The 19950-nt window shown below is 41.6% G+C and overlaps 1 protein-coding gene across 3 annotated transcripts; it reads right to left on the bottom strand.

Moving 5' to 3' along the window:
- Positions 1-618: 618 nt before the first annotated feature.
- Positions 619-19021, bottom strand: LOC128454384 (F-box-like/WD repeat-containing protein TBL1XR1). 3 transcript variants are annotated; one of them, XM_053437775.1, is made up of 16 exons: positions 18742-19021; positions 16640-16707; positions 13501-13604; positions 12843-12988; positions 12414-12630; positions 11251-11383; positions 9641-9782; positions 9226-9289; positions 9036-9133; positions 6983-7043; positions 6501-6622; positions 6126-6200; positions 5847-5974; positions 4477-4642; positions 4272-4373; positions 619-3113 (listed from the first exon to the last, which is right to left on the bottom strand). In XM_053437775.1, the coding sequence occupies exons 3-16, from the start codon at positions 13556-13558 to the stop codon at positions 3087-3089; spliced, it is 1539 nt and encodes a 512-aa protein (XP_053293750.1). In that variant the 5' UTR covers positions 13559-13604; positions 16640-16707; positions 18742-19021; the 3' UTR covers positions 619-3086. The 3 variants fall into 3 exon arrangements, with proteins under 3 accessions (XP_053293750.1, XP_053293749.1, XP_053293751.1); XM_053437774.1 differs by lacking the exon at positions 18742-19021 and adding an exon at positions 18324-18529; XM_053437776.1 differs by lacking the exon at positions 18742-19021 and adding an exon at positions 18320-18529.
- Positions 19022-19950: the final 929 nt, after the last annotated feature.

The raw sequence follows: 19950 nt of genomic DNA on the forward strand, positions 1-19950 counted from the left end.
CTGCTCTGAATTCTTTTCAACATGTCCGTCACTCTCTGCTCATAAAGAAGAGTTTAAAGCCACAACCTTTACTCAGGAGAAAAAAAAAATCTGTCTTTTGTTTAAAAAGAAATGTGACTTATCATGAATTGTTTTTAGCTTAGGACCACAAATATCTCTGAATTCACAAACTAAGATGATTACATGGATTTCAATAATCTTATTCAGCATAATACATTATTTTGATTATGTTTACATTAGTAGCTATTATATAATATTCGATTCATATTCTCACTTGAACGGTCATATGTTGCTGCCGCCATATGCCGTGAAAGCTCCAATAGAATGTTACAATGTCATTCAGACGTACATGTCTATATAATGCACATTAAATCAGAATAATCCACATTTTAATTAGATTATATATAAATCTGAGTACAACGTTTAATTAGAAAACACTGCTTACGAGGCAGTGTCTTACTCAGAGTACTATTCTGGTCAATAGAACCGGTATGTGTTTGGTGAGCATACATGACCTTCAACGTCGTGTATTCTGGTGTGTCCTTCCCATTCATAGGTTGACTCCCTGAGTAAAGACAGCTAGTGCAGCAGAGTGAATCCAACGGGTGAACACGCTGATATTATCAAAATAGATTTTATTCTAGACCTTGAGATCTGAGTGATATTACAACAGTCAGATCAGGAGGCTGCAGACAGCAACCATGTGAGTGAGAGAGAAGAGTACAACGTAAGTGAGGGCAAAGACAACACAACAACAAAAAAAAGTGTAAATTGGTATTTACAGGTTCTGTGTTACACATCAACAATTAAATCCAAATTTTATATTTTTTGTTCATTTTCAGTACATGGCTACAAATAAATCAGAATTACAAAAGTTTTGACAAGTACAAAACCTTGAAGGGCTCTCCGACATAGCAAAGATAGAATTGACATTAGTACTTTCGGTAAGAAAAAAAAAAAATAGCAAACACACTTGAATGCAGTGTAAAAAACGTATCATCTAAAAACTAACCATTATAAAATACCATTCCACTGTCATAGACATCATTTGAAATAGTCTTTGTGTTACAGTCCAATCACTGCTGACTGTATTAAAGCAAACTTCAAGATATTCTTTAGCTTCAGTACAATTTTTTTGTTTCTAACAAGTAACATTCTAAAGAATACGTCTGCTGATGTATGTTTGGGTATTTCGAGCCTTTCGATGTTTTCCATGGCTACGGGACGAGACCTGGAATGCCATGAAGTCGGCTGGGTAGGACCTAATCCCAGAGGAGTCAGACAGGACACTAGTGACCCTCGTTTCCCCGCTGTCACTGCGACACTTTCAGCTGATTCGTCTTTAAGAGCATTTCAAACATTAGATGAGTCCGTGATGGCTTGAATAAACACACCTCCCTGTTTCTCAATTTTTAGCCTAAAGTGCAGAGGAGGAAAAAAAAGACCCTTTAAAAGGGGCTGCTCTTTTGTTTCGCTATGACTGTTTAATGGTATTTTATAAAAAACAACACCTCATGATCACGACCTCGGGTGATGCACAGCAACATCACATACTGTATTTAAAAAGTTACTTTAAAATCCACCCTCAGCACACGAGTGGCATACAAAAGAATCCCCTGTGATAGCACAGATATATATATTTATATATATATTATATGCAGATACCGTGTTACATCAAGTCATATGCTGCGAGTCTGCTTTTTAACAAGCGCAGAACTGCCTCAAAACGGCAACTCTGAACACTACAAACAAAAGCACTGTCTATCTGTGCATAGGCCTGAACACAGCCCGTCTCCAGAATGTGTGTGTGTGTGTGTGTGTGTGTATAGTAATGCTGGGCAAAAACTGCCTGACAACAGCAAACCAAGGACTGTAGTGTGTACTCGACACTGGGTATGAAAAGCTGCACACGTTACAGAGTGAAAGTGTGACAAAGACTCCAAGTTGACAGCGAAGTGATACTGCAGATGATGCTGTGTTGTTTTAAGGACTAAGCTGAGGAAATGGGACACAACTAGACCAACTTATTCTGATTATCTTCCAGGGCTGGATATCAACAAGCTATTACCTGAAGAAACACGCACAATTGTGACGAAATAATTATTTCACGTCGGATGAATTCAGGCCGTTATGGACTTGTTTTCCTGCATCTCTCTCTCCCTCCCTCTTGCCCTACATATCCAAGAGACTAGACAGATGCCAGAAAATAAGCCATTACTGTGTCACATCACTTCACCGCTGACACAAAAAGCACAGCCGTGGTTTTACGAGCTCTATTTCAATGACGTGAACCTCAGGCGGTCCACACATTCAGCACACCGTTAGAACATGATATCAACATGAAGTTACAGCCGCAGAGGTTTTGAATTCTTTAGCGATTCATTAACCTGATGAATTAACACCTGAAAACCATTTTTGAGGATTAAAGTTGCAAAAACAAAGGACAGTTCACTGTTTGACAGACTGCTTGACACTTTGTAAAAACAGTCGGAAAAATTGTCAATGCTTTCGTCTTCTGCGCTTGACAGAGTGCCAAGAACGAGATGAGCGGATCGCCCAATGAACAGCTTCGAACACCCACTGTAAAAGACAAACCGCTCCTACACCCCCGCCCCTCCCTTCTCTCCCAACCCACTCGTCATATAAAACCTACAGAGATCAGTAAAATCCAAATTCAACACAACAATGTCCACAGGACACCAGACATGTGCAATATGCACAGGCCAACAGAAAACAAGCATCTTTATAAACCTGGTACAAAGGATAAAAAGAGCAAAGCAAGAAGAATCCTGGTGTTTTGGTTTGTGTACGATGGGTCCGACATGGTTATACTCAGTGATCACATGTTTCTTCCTGCAGGTCTTGTGAGTGTCCACAGAGACCTGTGCATAACAACTTTGTGTGGCAAAGGTTTTGGTCCTTGTGTGTACATGAGAGAGAGCGAGAGAGAAATAGAGGCGGGGGGCTGTAATGGCCGGCCATCGCATCTGATGGGACTACAGCAGTGTGCCGGACAGGCAGGGACAGTCAGTCAGTTTGGCCATGTACACATTCGTAGTCGGTCCACGGCTCCCCCCAGACGAGTGTCATTTCCTCAGGTCCAATACACAAACCTGGAAAAGCAGGAAGCAGGAGAGTTACACACAACAGTTACAAGCTCCCCAACTTTTGGTGATGAGGCCTGGCGCTGGTGTTGATTGATAATAACACACGATTTCCGCAGAATTTAAACATCAGGTCCTGCCTCCTGCCTGCTCTACCCAGGTGCCGGCCCTCGCCAGAATATTCTGGACAATTTCCTGTTGTTGTGTCTAACCCGGACAATCTCCTGCTGTGGTGTTTGTTAAAGGCAAAGTCAAGAAAATGTTCCAGACCCAATACTGAGGAGATTTTTCCTGAATTCATGTCTGAAAACAGATAAAGACAGAGGAGCATCAATTGTCATATTGTGACCTGATAAGACCAAATGATTGTGTGGAATAAGAGTTGATTATTTAAACACCACTTTTGTCTTGTCCATGAATATAGAAATTGGACACTGATGTACATTCAGAGGCTTTATTTACGAATCAAATGTTCGACACAGCTTATTGACATTCAGATACTTGTTCCAAAAACCACCTCAAAGTGGGTCTTAGCTATGAGCTATTGTGCTGCAGTGTGATCTGTGATGCAGGTTTTCTTTAAGGGCCCCTCTATACTATTTTCTTGCCTGGCCAATACTCAATTACCTGCTGCCAACAGCATGTATAAGAGTTTGTGCCAAAATTGACAATTACATTTTGAAATGATGTCCCTCAGTGTTACTTGGCAAACAAAGGAATGGCTTCAAAGTTGAATTTTGCAGAGGCAACTGTCCTGCAACTCAAGCAGAGACAACTGACTGATAAAGTGTCTTCAGTCCCCTCCCCGATCACAGGCTTCCTGCCAAGCTGCTGCGGTTGACTCACATTTTGATTTGACACACTCTTTGACGAGTCAAAAATCGTATGTGACTGTTGATTTGGCCATGTGTGTGTTTCATATTACTGACACAAGGAAGTCCTCTGTCATTAGCCAACCACTAAACTTCTCTGTAGCAGAAGAGAAACTGAACTTTTAGTCAACCAAGAGTTTGGCCACACACCATTAAACAGATAGTTGCGTCCATTTGCCTGAGTAGAACTTTTTATTCACAGATTTGACCTACAAAGTTCATATTATTTCCGTAGGCAGGTGTTTGTGTTGTACACAGAGATCATAATGGCGGCTACGTGTGCGACGCAACTCACCGATCCGTCTGACGCGCTGGCTCCTACTTTGTCCCCTGTGGCGTTCCAGCACACCTCAAAGATGCCTCCTGTTCCCCGGTAGCTGTGAACTAAAGCACCCGTCTGAGGAAACAAAAACACATGTGAGCAATTGCAAACTTTTGTGAAGCCTTTTTTTGGGGTAAAGCTTTAGAACTGTTTTTGTCAATCTGCTATGATCACACACCTGAGTGTTCCAGATGTGGACACACTTGTCGAAGGAGCCGCTGGCGAGATGCCTGCCATCAGGGCTGAAGGCGACGCTGTAGACGGGCTCCTGGTGGCGGGTCAGCGTGTGGATACACACGCCGCGCTCGACGTCCCACAGACGCACTGTTGAGTCAAATGATGCGCTGGAGAGAGGTAAAGAGAAAGGGGAAACTGAAGTGGGCTCTGTGTCCAGTGGAATGAATATAAGGTGCCATGTAGCCAGTTGTAAAGTAAAAGCATGTAAACAGGACATGAAAGCTACAAATAAATTAAAATGATATACGAGTAGTCACGCCATCATTTTTGATTGAATGACTGTTGTGTCGACTATCCCATAATTCAGATACAAAATCCTCACAAGCAAATAAAAATTCTCGATTTTTTGGGGCTGATACTGAATTTAGGGAGTGCTACATTTTCGATATTGATATTTCATTATTAGAATTTTTGACGTGGATATATTACAAATAGAAATAATTAATTATCATTCATAAGATGTCTTTATCAAACCCTTTACGACAAATAATAATATTATTATACCAAGAAAGTAATTGGCACAAAACAGGACAGAAATAAACAGCACTAATGTCCGGGTGGAGCGTTAAACAGTTGGTGTTTGAGGAAGTTGTTCAAGCTGTCCAGAGATGCAGCGTTGCAGATTTCGGCAGGGAGAGAGTTTCAGACACAGAAGTCTCCACAGATTCGCAGTTTGGTGTTGGGGATGGAGAGAAATCCGGTGTTTGAGGACTTTCTGAGAGGAGTGAAGGGCTGGAGGAGGTCGGTTAAATATGGTGGGGCTAGTGCGTGGGGGGATTTATAGGTGAGGAGGAGGAGTTTGTCGATGCGGGCCCTGATTGGGAGCCAGTGGAGGTGACAACATTTTTTTATTGAGGCTCGACATTTACCTGTTTGCCCATAAGCTTTACTTTAAATAGCTACACATTAAATATCAAACCATATAAACAGGACTTGAATTAAGAAAATAAACATACATAGTTTTACGTCAAATCTAAACATGAATTCACATTTTGTCTGCATTGTCTGTAAAATAAAAAATATGAAAGATTTGCGGCAAGGTTGCGATGTTGTATCAACGACTCAACAGAGTGAGGCAGTAAAGAACCTGTTTTAACACACCTGAATTTATCAAGCATCCAATTATAACAAAGAAAGCTAGTTATTATTAGCTTCTTTTTTTTCTTCTAAATTTAAAATAGTAGGATTTCATATTGTTGGTTTCATCTTGTATCTATAAACAGAAAACTACCCAGTAACAGACCAGTCAAATGACACAAGTAGAAGAAAAGTGAAACTGGTGCTTATCTGCTGCTGTTGTTGTTTTCTTACCTGGCCAACATGAGGTTCGCACTGGGGTTGTTTGTCCCGGGCCCTGTGGGGCTCCACTTGATTGTGTAGATTTCTTTATTGTGAGCCTGGAGGTCGTGTACACACGAGTCCTGTTTCATGCTCCAGATCTGGGTGAGGGGATGATAAAGAAGCAGCTGTTAAGATGGCTACAAACATAATACAAAACGCTTTCCTTCAAACTATGTCTGATTGAGGTTGATTTCTAACTTTTCTCGGGCATTTGGGGACATTCACTTGTTGTGCATTGTGTGAACTGACCTTGAGCGTCATGTCATCAGAGCAGGAGGCCAGCAGGCTGCCAGTGGGATCCCACTTGATGGCGTTGACCTCATTCTGCCGGGAGTAAGAAGGGGGATAGAACAAAACACAGATGTGTTGTGGTGAGTACAGGCCAAAGCTAATTTAGAAACATTATACAGTAGTTCCATGAATCCTGATAACCAACTTCTAAAACTATGTCTCAAGTTTGACATGGTTTTACGATAAAGTATAAGCCAAGCACTATTTTAAACTTTTAAGAAAACATGACACTATGTATGTTTACAGGTTGTTACAAAATGACTTGAATGCATGGATAAGTCAAATTGTTTTTCAGAATCAGTTTTATTTCAGCTCATAAACACTATGTCTTACCGTGTGTCCCTGGAAGGTCTTGACAGGTCTGTCCTGACCGAGCTTACACACATGGATACACATGTCTGTGCTGCAGGAGGCAAACGTGTTGTTGCTCTGCCAGTCTACGTCCAGAGCAGGTGCTGTTGGGTGGCAGAGACAAAGCTAAGGGCTGGAGCAGCGCTGACATGTACAAGCATGATAGGATTGACTGATAGAAGAATTCTTATTGCCACACTCGATCTGTAACAATACTATAAGGTTTAAAACCTTAAAATACAATTTGTAAATGCATTAGAGGGACAGGTCTGTTACGGTCACATGCCAACAAGCTAAACATTGTCACAGAAAAAGAGCTGCCGTTCAGAATGTGTTCAGAAACGTTGAATACGAGTCAAAGGTATCAGTCACTATGTGTTGATAGATTTGATGGCAGAAAAAAAAAGGGCTATGGCAGAAGGTCTGAAAACAGAAACCGTTGAATGAAAAGTCTTATTACTCACCAGAGTGGAAAGGAAATTGTTGCTTTGCCTCTCCCGTGTGTGCGTCCCAAATAATTGTGGTCTGTGCGGGGGGGAAGGATATTTCAATTATTTATCATTACTTAAACACAGTTTACATTACCCACACACAATCATATATATATGTTTATAGACACACCTCAGGCCTTTTTATACCTGCAAGACAACTGCGCTTGAGTATTAATGTGCAGCCTATCCTGTCGGTGACATGGTGTGTTATTAGATTTTAGTACACTAGATGGCAATGTTGCACAAGGTCCATGAATGGTTTGTTGTGACAACTTCGAGAGCGAGAGATCTCTGTTTGATGGAAAAGCATCACACCTTACCATAACTGATGCGCATAGATCATTTTCATTTATTTGCTAACTCTGTCTGTAATTTTATCTCTCTTCCATTATCGATTATGGTCTGGCTGAAGTTTTCAGTGCTAACTACAACCTAAACTCCACAGCGTCATTTCAGAATACAGCTCTCAAGTGAACATTAACTATTAAAGACTTTTTCCAACTCTCTAATCCTCGAGAGCAAATAGTGACCCAACAAAATAGAATTTGAAATACCCATGAAAAGGTGCCTTTAACATCTTAGGAAAGTTGTATCTTGGAAAACCGTTCATCTTCGACAAGTGCTTTAGTAGACATAAAGAAAAAACACCAACCTATTAAACCATTACACATTTCTGCACAATTTCAACCCTCCAATGCAGCTGATCGACTAATATCCTATCCTGAATAAACCTGAGACCTCCCTGTGTAACGCCTTGTTTGAACTACAGGAAATATATTAGAGTACAGCCCCATGTAGACTGGACACATTTCTCTATGGGAGGTGGAGGGGATTCAGTAATCTTTATTAGAAGCGAATAGCTCTTTTTCTGTGAACTACTCTTCCGTCTGTCCGCCTACCTTTCAAATCTACTATCAAATATACTGTTGTAATGTCAGCTACAAGTTTGTATTGGCATTTCATGCGAGAGCCCTTTTTTGTAGCTCAATTTGTTTATATTTTGAAAATAATTTTCCAGCTAAACATATGCAGAATCAACCATTAGCAGTTCTGGTTTGCAATCTACCCAATGGGTGATATTGACGAGTACCACTAAATTGCTTATGATACTGAAGAAAACTTAGATTAAATTAAATAATTATCAGTTAAAATCGGAAGTGAATTATTCTATCATTTGTGGACGTTTATTTGTATTTGTATTGATGAAGACTGGAGATAATAATATTCACAGTAAGGTTACATGCCCTGGTATTTTCATGGTATTTTAATGCATATATGCCTGTTCTTGTTGCAGATGAGAATTGTACTGAAAACAACCAATAAATTCCAGTCAGACATTTTGAAACCTGTGCATACAACTGGTAGTTGTTAATTACCAGTCTCCATAGCAGGTATTAGAGAGCAATATCAAGCTGAAGAAATCAAATAAGCTGTCACTGCTTACTACTAACAGCAGAAGAAAGCAACAGATAAGGAAGAGATGTATAAACAACAATCCACAGTGGCTGCAGCCAACCAACAAAAAACACACTACATTGCTAGGCAACACGCTGGTGCTCATCTCTGTAGAGACACTGAAACATTCAAGTACGTCTGATGATGCTCTTACTCTGCAAGGATTTACTCTGTAAATTAAGCGAAGTACGCAAAAACTACAAATACAAAGGAACAAAAGTAAATATATATTATTTCCGCCCCTGCATCTATGAATCTTTGTCTGAAAATCGAATCAAAGATCATATTTTCTGCTGGAGGCCTTTCTAAAATGAGCAAAGATGAGTTAGTTGGGAAACGATGTGATCTTCATGACAACAGCGCCAACGTTCAAACCAGTGGGAAATGCTGCTTCCATCCTGTCTAAAGGAGGTTAAGAGTAGATGAGAATATTTCATGGGGGGGGTTCATGAGACAATAACAACATAAAGTTTCATGAAACTTTCATATTTTGGAAAAGCAGCACTGCTTCCAAAACCAGGGGTATTCAACCAGCTTATTCAAAACCCCAGTTAAAACCAACAGGCCTTACCTTGTCAACACCAGCACTGAGGATGAAGTTTCCTTTCTTATTCCACTTGAGTGCAAATATAGGACCTTTGTGTTGACCCAGAGTACTGGCCAGGTTACCTGAAAATATAAAAGAACCCAGTGCTTCTTAGAAAGACAACAAAAACATTTGGCCACACAATCATCGCTGTAATATATAAGCTTAGTCTTACCATCTTTTGTCCATATTCTAGCAAAGCCGTCATATGAACCTGTTGCTAGCAATGTTCCCTCACTCTGAAAGAGACACAAAGGTTTTTTTATTCATCTGCAGTCAGTCGCATTAAATTTTTTTCACTTTAATTTGCATATTTTGGTTCAGCATTGTTCCTTATTGCACAGATAAATTCCACAATCCATATTCATGAGGCTCTTCTGATTAATACATATTTTATGAAGGATAAGATATTAGTGCTTATGTGGTGTGCTCAGGCTGAGTGACTCTCTCCCATAGATCTGGTTAGAAGGAATGTCTTGAGCAGAAGTAGTGGCCACAGGCATGCACACACGGCACTAGATTAGATTACTACAAATCTGCACTCGGTTGAGCAGACACACACAATTTTACTGTACTACACACACACTCACATTCCAGTCTAGTGAGGTGACGTCTTTGTTGCTGGGTACATCTTGGCCCCCTTCCCGAATGCAGTGCCTCAATACCAGCTGGGTGGATCCACCTGTGCTGTTCTCACTCAGGTTCCAGATCCTTGCCGTTGAGTCTCCGGACCTGACCGAGACAAAAAGACAAAACATTTGGTCTTTGCAACTAGCAATGATGTGTGTGTTTAATTGCAAAGGGAGATAAGATCACAAGTTCTCACTTGAGAGGCATGTGGACAGACATTCTAAAGCCAGGGGTCAACTGACATACAGCTATGCACTTGTGATAGGATATCTTCAGACGTATGGTGTGAGTTTTAAACAGGGCCAAACACAGTGGGGAGAAGTGGTAAGATATGTAAATGCACGTTATCCTCTCAGGAAGAAACTGATTCGGTGAGATGTTTTTTTTCAGACAGACCTGTGCATTTAAACCAGTAAGATCTGATGCAACATGCGTTTTTTTGTAGTGGTCATTGTTTTCAAGACACAAGACCAATGACATACATTGAAATTCAACTAAAATACATGCTGGGAAGGAGAAACGCATGTTGTGTTGATGGCAGTTTCTGCCTTCTCAAAAGTTTTTGAAGTCACAATGGTTGTTAAAAACGCTGGTTACAAAGAGGCGGAGGCAATGGCCAGTAGGTTTCACCCACAGCAGCTGTAAAGATTGACCTGTCTAACAGTACAACGCCATTACAGGGTCACTAAGTAAATTTACTTTAGTTGACCTTATGGTATTTTTTGGAGTCTGAAGCAGATAAAAAGTGTAGATAAAAACCAGTTGGCAGCTGAAAGTTAAAATGAACTAAAAGACTTCAATTGTTAATCATTGCCTTTGTTCTGAAAACTGGACATGACTGGAAACCACAAGCGCTTCTGTCAACATACTTAACACAGGTTTATTGGTTTTCTCTTTTAAATGTCAATATATAATAGAGCAAAGTCAATTATTTACAAAAAAAATGTGTATCTTTCAGATCCTTAGAAATAAAGTTTTTTCAGGAAGCCCTCAGGTTGTAAGCCATTAGGTTTTAGAAGATTTTTTCGTGGGTGGCTTCTTAATGTGTAAAACATGAACACAATAAAATGCTAAAATGGGTTTGGCCTGATCAGCTATGGAGTAAGTAGTGGTAACGTAGCCCTTGCTTCAAAATCTGATGTATCAGGACAATTCTCTACCATACAGATAATTATGTTTTGCTGATATTGGATTAATGTGGATGAGACTATGTCTATGATGGTGTCTGAATGTCATCGTTTAACTGCAGTTCCAAGGTGAAAATAATCAGAAATGGCATTTAATGTGTATTTCAGCAATTTGTCTTAAAAAACCCCAAAGGGAAATAAGAATAAAACTTGAATTTCATAGGAGGGATTTTTTTTAGGAGGGAGTTTTAAGTTAAACAACTCTATTCTTGGTCAAAGGACTTTGATTAGGAATGCATTGATAACAAATAACAAACGTTTATTAAAATAATCGAACGCATTACATGTCTTAAGTGCCCTGGAGGAGTGAAACTTTTCCAGTCTATTTTTAACACTGCATGAGAAACCATGTGAACTGTGAGGCATGATGTGTTGATACTTACCCTGAAGCAAGGAGGTCATTGACTGGGTTCCAGGCACAGATGAAAACTTCAGACTCGTGGCCCCTCAGGACCATGGCTTTACTCTGGGGGATCTCCACATCTTGATCAACCTCCATCATCTCTGAGTGGTGATCTACGGGAAGCATGAGAAGCACAAACAAAACATTTATCCAAAAGTTTGTACAAGAGTAATCATAAACGACACTGTTTATGATTACAATGTTCTGAAGACCAACGCATAATATTTGAAGAGCTTTAGGACGTTTTAAGGCTTAAAGTCAGAATATGAAATTATAGGGTTTTTAAAGGGTTTTTAAGCCCCCAGGAAAACCTTGAAAGATGTAATGATTCAAGTTTCCTGTGAAATGGTCTTAACTTTTTGAAATGAATAACCAGCTTTCCCACGTTAATTATTTGTGGATCAGGAAAATATACTAACAAGAAAACTGGATTATTTTTTAACAACGTTTGACATCATCTAATTTCCTAGGAAGCTTCAGTCCAACAGCAGCGCACTTACTTCGTCTAATGTTGTTAATCCAAACAGACTAGCAACACTAGTGCAGACTATGCTACTGTTGAAATGCCAAGAATGTATTTTCCAAACACAGTGGGCCTGAGGTGGGAACTGAGTTTAACATAAGAGTTATTAAGCCAATGTGTTAGATGCTATAAATTGTATTATTGTGATTAAAACATGCTAAGAAAAGAAGTGAACAACTCTCTCACACACATTAACGAACTGGTTATAAAAAGGGGTTGGATTTAACACTACTGAATAAAATGTGACTTACAGTCTTTTATAGCATTGTAATCATTAGACACAGGATCTGTTTACTTTTTTCCTCCATCGTATAATATAATTTCATACATTATCTTTTTCAGTATTTTATAAAGAAATGTTCCAACTTCCTGCTGCGGTATTATCCTACATTACATGATTTATATAACTGTCAGTGACAGACTATCCCAGACAGCTTGCATTGTTCCACATAAACTTTAATCTTTAATTTCCAAAATGAAATCCGGCATAAGATCATGAAGAAAAAAAAAAAAAGGATTCCTTCTGTGTGACCGACCATTTGCTCCCGCCCAAACACAAGAAAACACAGATCTTTGCTAAGGAGCAGATTCAGACGCAGAACAACCATGAGCTAGCTTACTGGCTAAGGCGTGGGATCCGTTTTCCTCCCCGTTGGCGGCACCCTCTCCGTTCTTCGTGCTTCCCTGGAGTCCTGTGCCGCTGCAACTGCCTGATGCCACCTGCTGCTGCGCCAGCTTTTCCCTGTAGGCCTGCTGTCTGGTCTGCACAACATCTGGCATCACGGCATCGATCAGGGACAGCGACTCGATGGGCCGCCCGTCAAACAGGGTTCCGTCCTACACAGAAAAAAATGCAGCTTTATATAACCAGACTTTGCTCATGTAGGAAGAGATTTATTGCTAATTGACATTATTATAAGTCAGAAAAGTAACATTTTGGCAGACAGGCACATTTGAGTAAAAAAATAACGCTGATAGTGGACTTTTTCTTGCTGGTGTTTTTTAAATGACATCAATGAGTAGCTGATGGCGTAAAGATGATGCCTGACCTCATTGATGCTGACTTCAGCCTCCACATACTGCAGGCCCTTCTGGATGATGGAGATGAGGGCAGCAGGGGGCACCAGGGCTCCATTGATGTTGGACTGACTGATGTGGCTCTCTATGCCAAAGGTGAATGCCGAGTGGGAGAAGCCTGGTGGAAGTAGGATCATTTAGAAAGTAGGAACAAAGACTGTATGTAAAGATGGATGACGCGCCTCCACTTCCTCTCGCTATCTAGAAGTTAAGCTAAAATACCCTGGATACTAACGAAGTCCTCTTGAACATTTAGTGCCAGAGTCTGAGCAGCAGCGGCCCTGGTGTATCATGGTCCCGTTGATACACACATTCAACCTAACAGTAGTCAGTCATGATGTCTCGCCCCGTTTTTATAGCATCAAATAACTAATTAAAACCAAACTTACTGGAAAAATTACAATTAAACTAACATCAGCGTGATAAGAACTACCTAAAGTATCTGAAATGTATTTAACATCTACTAGGTGGCTATCGAAAAGCTTTGGCTGTACTTTTGGGGGGCAGTCCTGTCGTCCATCTTTATATAAATATCAATCAGAAGAATGGATTTAAAGTTCAATGCCAGGGATCAGCAGTATAAAATGTTTAATTTAAATAATTTAATGTAGTAAAGCTAGTGCAACTCACCCGACTCTTGCAGGTATCTGTAAACCAGGAAATTGACCTCATCACTGCTTATGCTCATTTTTAGTCCTGGTGATCAAACCATTGGGTCAGCACAGCACAGGAGCCTGTAAAAACAAACCACAGAGCATGACGTGGTGTTACACATGACAGACATGGGCTGAAAATAACTTTGACTTGTATCTTCAGAGTGTCTTCATTACCTATGAGCATTCACATCTCACAGAAACATAACATGGATACTCCAAAGTAAGAGGACATGCAATGGCACTGAGCCAATTGAAAAAGAGAAGTGTCACACACACAGACTGAGGATGGTGTTACACTACAAGCTAACATGGCACACATGATGAAAACAGAGAAGAGGAAGAGAGAATAAACACGTCATCTAGCCTTACCTACATCTTGCAACTTCAGACTAGAGGAATAGAATAAATTGGGATTTGCCATTTGATAAGTAATAACATATTGTTTGTCTCTCTGTTTGGTGGATGCAGGAACCTCCTGGCTCTAGGCAGGGTAACATTTTCCATTCATTAACCTACAACTGGGAATAATTACCTAGGAGGGGTATTTGGAAACCAAACATGTCTAGAACAGACCGGCTTTAAACCTCAGCAAAAACAGATTGTACAGCTCTTGTGTCCAGCCTCCACATTTATTCATGCAGAACCCGCACTGTTTGAACGGGACTGTGGAAATAAACAAGGGGTCTGGATGAGGTACAGAACCTCTACTGTTTCCATCGTGCCGGCCCACTGAAAAAGTCAACATGTCTCCTACCACATCCCAGAGGCTGAAATCCAAGTCCAACTAAACCAAGAGGCCTGGAATCTAATAGAAGCCCTTCAGCAATCCCCAACAAGGTGGTCACAAAGTCCTGAGGGCGAATGTTTCCCACAGCGAAGCACAACCAGTAGAATACAGCACATGGCTTGAAACAACCAGAAAATCGTACACAGCAACAATAAATGACAAAACACAACATGGTTTCAAAAACCATGTTTGCTATTGTTAAGGTGCACCATAATCATGTTGATATTACACTTGGGCTTATCTAATACTAGCCCACTTTCATAGGGTGCCAGCAAAATGTCATAACCATGCAAGTGACGCAGCAGCGGTGAACAGGGTCAGAGCTTACTTATATGAATAGTTTGACAAATTCATCATGCTGACATCTCGTCCAATACGTTTTAATGTTTTATGAACCTCAGCACCGATCGTTAGCTCTATCGAGAACACTGACACACCACTATTGACACATAATTCATTTATTCAGAAAAGACAAACAGCTTCCTTCTCCAAGGGAGTGTTTAGCTGCTAACTCGACTCAGGAGGAACATGACCAGTCCTCACCTCACGGACTGAATCTTGTCAAGTTAGATTATTTCCAGCTGTAGGCTTGACAAGATAGGATTGGACAGCCTCATTAGCAGCTCGCTCGGCCAAAGACGGGTTTAAACAACGAGCCATTTCTTTTCAGGGTCCCTCGGTTAACACTAAAGATTACGGTGTCACCTTTTAAAGTGGATCAAACAAAAGCATCAACCTCAAGATTCCCAGCTGCAAATGACACACACTGAAGGCTATATGGTGGATATCTGTTCAAACTATTACTCCATTCAGACCCACACAGTGATGCAGTTTAAACATGTCAGGGGTCTATATTAAGGGGTATGTGAATATAGGTCTGACAGCCTTGGTTTAGTGGGATGGCGTCATTTAAGTGAATGGCCCACAGAGGAGCGAGAGAGCACATGTGGGCGATCAGGAGAGGGAGCATGCAGATGGACAGACGCTAATATACATGAAATGCAGCGTAGTTCTCAACACTGCTGACTGGAGTCTCTGCTGACAGCGAGACGCAGAGAACCAGGGTGACAGCTCTCTGCATGAAAGCGTATTCCAGTATGAAACTCACTGACATAAACCAGTCTCACATTACCAGACATCCAGTTATTTGAACTGTGCCAAAGTAGGTCTCACGCTGAGTGTTGACCAAGTTATACGCACACAGGAACAGCTGCGGACACCACTGATGCATAACTGTTCTTATAGGAGTATCACACAGACCTGTGCACAACCTCAAAAATTCATAGAGCAGGCATGATGTTTCTAACACACCGTCAACAAGTTACTCCCGATGGACCTTGAGTTACAACCAAACAAATCTAAACTGTTTATACAGGTGTAAATCGCAACTTATAGGTAAATCACATGTATAGACAAAGAAGTCCACTGAAGACACTCCCACACTATGGACCTGGGTATGTTGTTTACCATGATCTTCATCTGAGGCCACAACAAGAATGTCTCCGACACTTGACCTCAGCTCATTGTTTAAACAAAATGACAAGATATCCATTACACTAACATGTCGACAGTTGTAGTGGAAACCTATCACCACCCTTGTTTACAGGAATACTTATGTAAACAACTGGGATGTTTATTTTTTGAGACATGCTTAAGACTGATGGTTTTGTGTGAGGCATTTGTGTAAACCATTCTCCCACGCGTTGAATATAAACCTATATTCCCTTTTAATCCCGACTCATGACACTATCACAGTGAAGTGATCCTCCAAGTGTCAACATGCAGCCATAGAAAGAGGCCAAACTGTATATGGAACAAAACGCAACAAAACTGGGACAGGTATCAGTGACCGCAAAATCTTCAGCTATTGAACTTATACTGAATATGACATTATTTTGATTATGATGTTTACTTAATTGCTAATAGAATATTCAATTCAAATTCCAGTTTATATGTTACAGAGCATAGTCTGATTATGAGTCGGATCTACATTGTTTACCAATGCATGGAGGGCATCATCAGGCAAGGGGAATTACTTAATATTGAAGTCACAAAAAGCTGTGAAAGGTCCAATAGGAGATTATATTGTGAGTAGGATGCATACATGTCTTCATACTGTTATTTTGCTGATGTTCTCAGTTACACGTGGCTTCTATTGCACTTCTGTCTGTCCTGGGAGAGGGATCCCTCACATGTGACTCTCTCTGAGGTGTCTATGTTTTTCCCCTGTTTGTAAAGTCCGATTAGACAAATTGTGATTTGTGAATATGGGTTAAACAAATAACATCTGATTGACTGAATATTGGTGTTTAGTGAGATACCCTACCCATGTGATCACAACGTCTTCAAAAGGTGCATCATAGCTCCCTTGTCCTCAGCAGGAACTGGCAGAACCTGAGAAACACAGGAGAGAAAATGAATTAACTTCATCCAACACATTGATTAAACTGAAGAAACATCACAGGTGGACATCATATCTATGTTATACCAATGAAACAGATTACAGTGTGTCTCCGGGCAGAAACCACGATAATAATGAAATATTCTGCATGTAGAATAACTTGACAAACAAGAAAAAGAAATGATCGGCTTGGGATGCTTTTCCCACTTTGAACCATTTCCCGACACATACTGTGGAGTTGCTCCTATTTTTTCCCAAATACTGCCAAATATACACTTTCACATGCAAGAACAGCAGGCCGTGCCAAGAAGTCATGGGAGACGGTATCTGTCTATCATCGCTGAAGGAGATTGCCCCAATTAGAGGGGACATTTAAGCAGCAATGTGTCAGTGGGTGAAAAGGCGGCACAGACAAAGTGTTATAGCACGAAGGGGCGTGTCACAAAAACAATGCGAGAAACTGGGTCAGCAAAAAAAAGAAGCCAACACAGTCTGAAGATATTGTAGCAGTGCATGGTTGAACCATCCCTGAAGGGCTGCAATTAGAGGTGAAGTGTGTTTCCTTGATGTGTTGTATAAAGTCAATAACACACAGACCTGCCACTGTCAGTTTAACTTATTAAACAGGTATATGATTAAGAAGGTGATGGCTAACTACAGCTCACTAGTGCTGACGGATCACACACTGGTGCCAAGGATTTCAGCGTTTTGGCTTGTGTCGCCATTGGCGGTCTATGTGAGCGCCGGGCCTCGGACAGATATCGTGCATGTTAATTCCAAAGCAAGGTATGTCCTTATGCTAATCTTCCGGTAGCTACATTAGCAGGATAGCACGGTAAGCTACTAGCGGAAATACGTTGCCCATCCCCCCCACACGCGGGGCCAGTGAATGAGATGAGCGGACCTCAATGAGCCCGCTGACCCTCGCGCTGCTGGAGGAAGGCAGACCTATGGCTCACGTTGTGCTAATGGAGGAGTCAAAGTGCGCTTTATTACCGTGATACAAGCGCGAATCAAACACCCACTTCTTATGATAACACACACATGCTGCATATATTAAGTGTAGCAATGGCTCCATTCAACTCATTGCCATTACAATGTACTGCCGGCTGAGGATTACCCACATGTCATGGGTCAGAGTGGATGTGCGCGGGGGACCTGGGAAAAGGCTTTGTCGGCCACCGTAACTTATTCGAGGCGCCTGTCCAGTGAACGCTTTTATTTTTGTTTACCTCGCTAATTTGTGTGATTGGCTTCCTCTGCTCTCCAGCCCATTCATTTGCTTAATGCCACAACATGCGTAGCGTTGGCACCACGGCTAGCATTAGTTGTGTAGCCGTCAACTCACATGCCACTCGGGCACCGAGATTCCGTCCAACTGAACCAGTTAGCTACCAAGCTAATATGCTGCACCCGCGTGTGTTAGCAGGCGTACTCATTACTCACAACCCTTCAGCCGTAAAACGTGCTTAGCTTATTTTTTAAATAGCATCTCTGACGATGTCGTAAACCCGTCCCTGCCACTCTACACCCCACTCAAAAGAACCAGCGAGCTAGTTAGCACTAGCATGCTATGCTAATGACAGTGTTGCTGTAATCTCGTACCTACTTGGATAAAACTGTTCGCCTGGCGATATCTTCCGCAGCTCGTGTGTTCACATCAGACCATGTTATGTGTTCGGATCACTTAGTTTTCGCATACAGTGGAACTATCGCCGGGTTATGATATTCAAGCTAACGCCAGGCGGTGAGGAGCCAGCTACGGCTTCACATATTCGACACAGTGGGGGTGACCCGACATGCGGAAATGAGCCGCCTGTAACCACTGTTATTTCAAAGCGCCACTCGCTGAGGCTCAATATAATGATTAACCCGTGACGAGAGAGGAGGAGGAGGAGGCAGCCTTCATCGTGTCCCCCTACCGACCACAGCACAGTGAGCTGGGCCGCCTCGAGCCCAGCAACACCCTCGTGCCACGGTCCCGCCGAGCAGACCCGGGACACACCGCGATCACGGAGACGACTAACCTATTCTCCAGACGCGATCAGAAACACAGCCCGTCCTGCTTCCCCACTGCGGATCGAAACCATCAGTCCTGCGACGATCGGATACCAGCCGCTGCTCCGTCACATCAGCAAGCAGACGTGTTTCTCCACTGGAACCGACCCATGAGATGGAAAAGACAAAACACACACTCTCTCACACACAAACACACCGAGGCCTCCTCTGGAAGTTTGTCCCACAGCCAAGCACCAGTCATAACAAGAGCTCGCCCATCCCCCACTACACCTCCTTTCCGCCTGTCTGGTCACCACTAGCCCTGGATTAATGACTCCCCCCCACACCTCCCTCTGCTCAGTCATTCAGACTGGGAAAGTCAACAACAAGCTTACATCATCAGTACAATCTGTGTTGTACATTGATTCTGTTTTATACAGCTCTATACGTAACACACTGGATTATTAATTTCCCCGTCATTGTCGACTCCCCCAGCTTCCAGTGCAGTGGCTGCATCGCCTCTGGCTCTTGCATGTGAGATGATGACACGACGTGAAATGCTGAATGGAGGATTGTTGGATGATCAGTTCTTACAACAGCTACAAGCATATTCGGTGCATCGTTTTGTGGCACTGGTGGTTTCTTGCTGTCATAAATACATCTGGGATGACCCTCTATAGTGGATAGATCTGCCCAGGCCCATCAGTCCCTTTATGAACCTTCATCAAAATTTACTATGTCCAGATTTTTATTTGGATCTGCCCCAAAATATACACGCTCATAGATACAAACCCCTTAACTATGTCTAATGTTTCTCATCAAAATCAACAAACAAGTGAAATAATGCACTATTTCACGAAAACAAATCTCATCCAGATCCACAATATGGGTCCTTCCCTGGACCAGTCTGCATCCGCCCCCCCAGAATCTCTGGTAATTCGTGCAGTATTTTTTGAGTAGTCCTGTTAAATAACCAACAGACACAGATGGAAACATTACCCCCACGGTGGAGGTAAGTCTCTGCTGTGTACAAACATGAACTCACAACAACCCTCTTTAATTACTCACAATCTGCAGTAATTACAAAACCACAATCCTCACAAAAACACAATCCCTACCATCGCCTCAGCATCATATGTTTTATATGATTTTGTGAGACAACTCATGTAGGGTAAGGGTTAGGGTACTGGCTAGGGGTTTGACCTATAATCTTCAATCAGAGTCACACAGATATTAAA

This window comes from Pleuronectes platessa, chromosome 13, assembly GCF_947347685.1.
Source record: "Pleuronectes platessa chromosome 13, fPlePla1.1, whole genome shotgun sequence".
In the NCBI taxonomy this organism is placed as follows: domain Eukaryota; kingdom Metazoa; phylum Chordata; class Actinopteri; order Pleuronectiformes; family Pleuronectidae; genus Pleuronectes; species Pleuronectes platessa.